Source organism: Apium graveolens, chromosome 11 (genome assembly GCF_009905375.1).
Source record: "Apium graveolens cultivar Ventura chromosome 11, ASM990537v1, whole genome shotgun sequence".
Taxonomy (NCBI): Eukaryota; Viridiplantae; Streptophyta; class Magnoliopsida; order Apiales; family Apiaceae; genus Apium; species Apium graveolens.
In genome coordinates, this window is record NC_133657.1 from 87,516,723 (window position 1) to 87,523,586 (window position 6,864).

The window sequence follows — 6,864 nt, forward strand, 5'->3', positions numbered from 1 at the left end:
CAACACACTCCCGTTATGAAGAGGGTTGTGAACACCCAGGACGCCATGACCCTTATTGAGCTGAACCAATACAAGTACACTAATGTCCCGGTGGTTGAGGAGCATATGGCCAACCTCATAAGTAATGAGCTGGCAGAAGCAATCCGGCTCTACAGGCAGGAGCAAGCCTGGATCTAAGAAAAAGCCGAACTTCAGGAATAACCGGAGGAGTTCGGGGACTCCCAGCAATCTAAGAGATCTGTGTTTAACCGAATTGGAGCTAAGGGGAAGAAGGACAAAAAGGATCCGGGCAATAAGAAAGAAACAGAAGCGCCCAAGAAAAAAAGGTTAGAAGAGATGCGGGAGTAAATCAGAAAAGAAGAAGAAGCAAAGCTCGAACTAAAGATCCCAAGAAGGATGCAGTTAGAAGAGGAGAAGCTACTGGCCAAGTCCAGGACTAAGAGGACCCGAAGGGATCCTACTCCGGAGCTCATTTCTGATGACGAAAATGAGGAGAAGAAGAAAGACCTAAAGGATATGATCTATGAATTACAAAGGAAAATGGACAGAGACTCGGGAATGGAATTTGGAAAAACTTTAACTCCTTTCAGCCACTCCTTGGAGCCCATTCCCCGGCAGCGGGACCTAAAGCACTATAACTTCGATTCTTTTGATGGTCTGGGAGACCCGGAAGAACACTTGAATTACTTTGAGAAGATTACAAAAATATACTATTACAATGATTTGACAAAGTTCAGGTTCTTCGAATCAACTCTCAAGGGAGGGGCCCGGAGATGGTTCAGCAGGATCCCCTCCCGGAGCATCCATAGTTGGAAGGAGTTTCGCGCAGCCTTCCTCGGGAGGTTCCGAGCAAATAAGACACATGAGATGCATATGTGTCACCTGGAAACAATCAGACAACATGAAAACGAGTCCCTCTCGTCCTATATGAGGCATTTCCAGGAAGCAATTAACAAGATTTTAAACTTGGACGAGCTCGAAGCCCTGAGCATCTTCAAGAGAAACTTAGACCCGGAGCACAATGAAAGATACATAGTAGAACTGATCAACAAGGAGCCTCAGAGTCTGGCAGCAGCCTACTCCATGGCTGCTAGATTCATAAAGAAAACTGATGTGCTCCAAACTATGAGGATGACCCGGAATGGGGGATCTAGTAGCAAGAATCCCGATGACCGGCCGAGAGGGGGTTACCATCAAGATAAAAAAAAGCCAGCAGAACCAAGAAAGACAAGCTACTCAAATCTTCTAGAGGCTCAGTCCTAAGTCGGAGTCCAAAAGCGATCCAGGACTGATGAAGCAGTCCCGGAAGCCAAAGCAGGAGCCGAACTGGACTCCTCTCAACATGTCCGGGAGGAAATCTTGAAGGAGATAAAAGACAAACCGTTCTATTATCCTCAAAAGCCAATGTAAACTCCTTCGGAGAGCAGACCTTACAATAGGTAGTGCGATTATCTCGAAACATATGGCCACAAGATTGAGAACTGCTTATCACTTAAGTACCTCATCGAAGAGCAAGTAAATAAAGGGAATTTGAACAAAAACTTGGTCCGGGACAGCAACCATAGAGGAGAGAGGCAGAAGAAAGCAAAAAATATAGTTAATGTGGTCCTAGGAGGCTCCCACTCCCCACCACGCAGCCCGGACTTTGAAGAAGAAGTGCTCTCAATACAATCACTCCCGGATATAGTTGTATCCTTCAGTAGTAAGGACTATGAAGGAGTCAACCCCCACCACAATGCAGCTTTATTTGTCACCTTAGATATCTTTTTAAGCATACAGTGGATCGAATGCAGTTAGGGAGCATCCGCTCAAATGATTACCGCGAAGATCCACTCTATGGGTTCGGACATAATCTAGTCCCCATCCAAGGGACCTTATACCTACTTGTTATTTTTGGAACTGCTCCCAACCAAGTGACTCATATCATCAAGTTCTATGTCATCAACACTCCTTCGTCCTACAATGAAATAATTGGCAGGTCAGCTTTAACTATGATGCAAGCAATAACTTCAATCTCCCATCTCAAGATCAAGTTCCCAACACCGACAAGAGTCAGAGAAATAAAAGGAGATTATGAAGTTGCTGAAACGTGCTACAGCCAGGGGTTAGTCATGGCAGAAACCCACCAGGATAACAAAAGGAAGGCTACAGTCCTTCACAAATAGAAAAGCATCAAGAAGCATCGTCCCCGGCCAAGGGAAGAAATAACAAAAGAAGTTCAGTTCATTAAATCCAGTCTGGACCCATAAGCAACCAAACTAGGTTCCAAAGAATTGATAATCAACCAAGTCATGGTAGTTGAAAAGGTGAATCTGGTCCTAGACCAAGCCAGTCCTACCATGCAAGCAACCAAAGAAAAAGGATCATAACAGGTTAGCTCCTACTTGAAGAAGAGCTCCGAAGCCCGAGTTCATCAAATGGTCTCAACAAAAGATCAAGAAAAAATCGAGGCCGCAGTAGAAACTGAGGAAATTTAGATAGATGAAACCAGTCTTAACAGAAAGGTGAGAGTTGGGTCAGGACTCGAAGAGTCCTTTAGAGAAGAACTGGTGTCCTTGCTCTGGAAGTTCAAAGATATCTTTTCCTGGAGTCCAAGAGACATGCCCGGACTGCATGAGTCCATAGCAATGCACAGTTGGACGTCAACCCTAACAGAAAGTCGATCAAGTAAAAAAGAAGAAACTTTTCCTCGGACAAAAAGTCGATCAAGAAAAAAAGAAGAAACTTTGCCCCGGAGAGGCAAAGAACAATAGATGAAGAAGTAGAAAAGTTGCTCAAAGAAGGGATCATCAAGGAAATCAAGTATCTGGAATAGTTAGCAAATGTTGTCATGGTGACGAAGTCAAATGGCAAATGGAGAATGTGTGAAGACTACACTGATTTGAATGATGCATGCCCATACCCTCTGCCCATATTGATCAGCTGATAGATGCCACCTCCAGACACATCATGCTAAGCTTCATGGACGCCTTCTCCGGGTACAACCTGATCAAGATGAACCCGGAAGACATACTCTACGCTTATGTGACGTTGCTCTTCGGACTAATAAACGCAGGATCCACATACCAAAGAGCGATGAACAAGATATTCAAGTCCTAGATCAGCAGGAATCCGGAGTCCTACGTCGGCGATATGATTGCTAAATCAACAACCATCCCATGACACATAGATAATATGAAGGAATATTTTGACAACCTGACGAAGCATGAACTCAAACTAAATCCAGAGAAATGCACCTTCGCAGTTGGAGCAGGAAAGTTCTTGGGGTTCATGATCAGCAACCGAGGAATTGAAGCTAATCCGGAGAAAATAAAAGCAATCCAGGAGATGAGGGCTCCCAAGACCCAAAAAGATGTTCAGAAGCTAGCGGGATCACTAGCAGCACTTAGAAGATTTGTTTCCAAGCTAGCAGAGAAATGCTTACCATTCTTTGATCTACTCAAAGGGGCAAATAACAAGAAAGAAGTCAACTGGACCCCGAAGTGCTAGAAAGCATTTGAAGAGATCAAGTCCTACCTCTCCAAGCCACAAATCTAAACTAAAGCCCAACCAGGAGAGCCTCTCTACCTATACTTATCAGCGGGAGCACTAGCAGTTGGGGCTGCCTTAATCCGGGAAGAAAATGCAAGACAACATCCAGTTTACTATGTAATCCAAGTACTTAAAGATGCGGAGACCAGGTACCCAAGACTAGAAAAGTTTGCCTTCGCTTTGGTCACAACATCAAGAAAGCCCAGACACTACTTCCAAGGAAGAGAAATCAGAGTGGTCACAAATCAGCCTCTAAGGAAGATAATTCACAAGCCGGATGTCTCGAGAAGGCTAGTCAATTGGGTTGTGGAGTTAAGCCAGTTCAATTTAAGCTTCATTCACAGGACTGCCATTAAAGCTCAAGCACTTGCTGACTTCATAATCGAATGCAACTTCCCCAAAGAAGAACTAGAACCAATGAACATAAATCCAGAGACAGACCAAGCCGTAAACCCAGGAGCCTGGACCTTGAAAGTAGATTTTTAATCAACAAGCAAAAGGTCGAGAGCCGGACTCATCCTAACAAGTCCTGAGGGATTCATGATACCGACAGCTATATCCTTCGGCTTCCCGCAATAAACAACCAAATAGAGTATAAAGCATTGATTGCGGGACTGAAGCTTTCCAGGACTCTCAAAGTCCAGGACTTGAAAATCTACAGTGACTCCCAGATAATGGTAAAGCAAACAAACGGGGAATACATATCGAAAGACCCTATTCTGGCAAAATATCAAGCATTGATCCAGAGCTACCTAGCGTCAATCCCGAGGCATCAAGTCCTGCAGATATGTCGAGAAGAAAATGAAGAAGCGGATATCCTATCCAAGTTAGTCTGAAACTCATCAGATCTGGACTGCTCAGTTTACTTTGAAGAACTCCAAAAACAATCTATTGAATCCGAAGAAGTCTTGGAGATAGAAAGCAACCAGAACTGGATGACTCCTTTCATCAACTACCTAGAGAACGGGGAACTCCCAGAGGACAAAGGAAAGACTCACAAAGACTGAAAGACAAAGTAACCAAGTTTTTCCTTGAAGAAGGACTACTATACTTCAGGACCTTCTCATCTCCTATTCTAAAGTGCATCGGGCCAGAAGAAGCTAAGTAATGTTTAATGAAAGTTCATGAAGGGATCCGTGGAGATCATATATCTGTAAAGGCCCTAGCTCACAAGATCATAAGACAAGGCTATTACTGGCCAACCATTCACCAGGATGCAGTAGAATTTGTGAAAAAATGCAAGGAATGAAAAATCTTCAGCAACGTGTCTCAGATAAGCGCAGTCCCACCTTCATCAGTCCTATATCCAATCCCCTTTGCTGGATGGGGCATTGATATCATGGGATCCTTTCCCCGGGCTAAAGGAGACCTCAGATACTTGTTAGTTTCAATTGATTATATGACCAAATGGGTAGAAGAAAAAGCAATAAGGACCATAAACCTGCAGGACTGTATAAAGTTTATGGGCAATATTTTGATGAGGTTCGGGATTCCAAGAGTCCTAATTTCAGATAATGGACTATAATTCATTGGATCAGAATTTGAGGCCTACCTTCAAGAGCGCAGGATCAAGCACAAAAAGTCATCAGTAGCATATCCAAGGAAATAGTCAAGTGGAAGTCACAAACAGAATCCTACTCTGAGGCATCGAGAAAAGACTTAAAGAAAGCAAGAGCAAGTGGCCAGAAGAACTGCCAAGTGTATTGTGGTCCTACATGACAAGCCCCAGGACAAGCACAGGAGAAAGTCCATTCAAATTAGCTTATAGCACAGAAGCAATGTTACCAATTGAGGTGGGATCTCCTTCTCATAGAGCAATAAACTTCGATAAAGTAGCCAACGAAGAAGGACTCAGAACAAATATAGAGTTAATAGATGAAGTCCGGGACCAATCTTTAGCAAAGATGGAGAGGTATAAGGAGAAAACAAAAGAACATTTCAGTAAGAAGTCCAGAGTCAAGAACTTTCAAGTTAGAGACCTAGTTCTTCGAGACACAGAAGCATCAGATCCTACAAACACTGAAAAGCTAATGCCCAAATGGGAAGGACCATATAAGGTCAAAGAAGTCTTGAGGCCAGGAACCTACAAACTGATGAACATGGATGGCTAAAAAATCCCCAATACATGGCATGGACATAAACTAAGGAAGTTCTACCAATAGAAAGAAGCAAACAAAGCAACCAAAATCTTGTAGCATATATGGCAAGCAACCAATTTATATCTTGTATGAATGAAGCTTCAGATTAATGAAAAGTATTTCTCTATATTACATATTCTTAGATTTATCCAAAAAAGCATCCACTAGTCCGGACCTATAATGGGCCTGGACTAGAGCAAACATATTTACTTAAAATTAATTTTCTAAGTAAAACAGCACCCACTTGTCCAGACCAAAGATAAATCTAGACTAGAGCAAACATATTTACTTAAAATTTTCTAAGTAAAACAGCACCCACTAGTCTGGACCAAAGATGAATCTGGACTAGATCAAACATATTTACTTGGCATTAATTTTCAACGTAAAAAAGAATCCACTAGTCTGGACCAAATATGGGTCTGAACTAGAGCAGGCATATTTACTTAAAAATTAATTTTCTAAGTAAAACAACACCCACTAGTCCGGACCAAAGATAAATCTGGACTAGAGCAAATATATTTACTTAGAATTAACTTTCTAAGTAAAACAATATCCACTAGTCCGAACCAAATATGGGTCTGGACTAGAGCAAACATATTTACTTATAATTAATTTTCTAAGTAAAACATCATCCATTGGTCCAGACCAAATATGAATCTGGACTAGAGCAAATATATTTACTTAAAATTAATTTTCTAAGTAAACCAGAATCCATCAGTCTGGACCAATTATGGGCCTGGACTAAAGCAATCATTTTTACCTATAGTTATTTTTCTAAGGCAAAAATAGACTATCAAGGCAAACATAAAAGCAAACAAAAGCAAATATAACAAAGTTAACCGGACCAAACAGTCCCGGACCAAAAATAGTATTATAGTTACAAATTAAGCAACAGTCTAAAAACCGGAACAAGTTCAGGATCCAAACGATAAATACATCCGTAACACAAAGAAAAAGCTAAGCATCCGAAGAAGTTGGAGGGAGAAAACTGGGGCAAGGACCATCAAAAGGCTCTGGCTCACCGAGTCCAACCTCATTATCCTACTTTCTCTTAACAAACTTTTGGATGAATCTTTCCCAGTCCACCTCCGGATCCGTCTTTATATGTTTCTCGACAATAAGCCAAAAGTGCCCAATCTCCGGAGCACCAGCATTTGCAAGAGCCCGGTGATACTTCTCGGACTTCTTAAAATCT

The 6,864-nt window shown here is 42.1% G+C and overlaps 2 protein-coding genes across 2 annotated transcripts; both read left to right on the top strand.

Annotated features, from left to right (window-relative positions):
• Nucleotides 1-396: 396 nt before the first annotated feature.
• Nucleotides 397-1,263, top strand: LOC141695669 (uncharacterized). The gene has a single exon (XM_074499898.1). The coding sequence runs from the start codon at nucleotides 397-399 to the stop codon at nucleotides 1,261-1,263; it is 867 nt and encodes a 288-aa protein (XP_074355999.1).
• Nucleotides 1,264-5,246: 3,983 nt separating this feature from the next.
• LOC141695670 (uncharacterized) lies at nucleotides 5,247-5,642 on the top strand. The gene has a single exon (XM_074499900.1). It carries the CDS (start codon nucleotides 5,247-5,249, stop codon nucleotides 5,640-5,642), a length of 396 nt encoding a protein of 131 aa, XP_074356001.1.
• The last annotated feature ends 1,222 nt before the right edge of the window (nucleotides 5,643-6,864 follow it).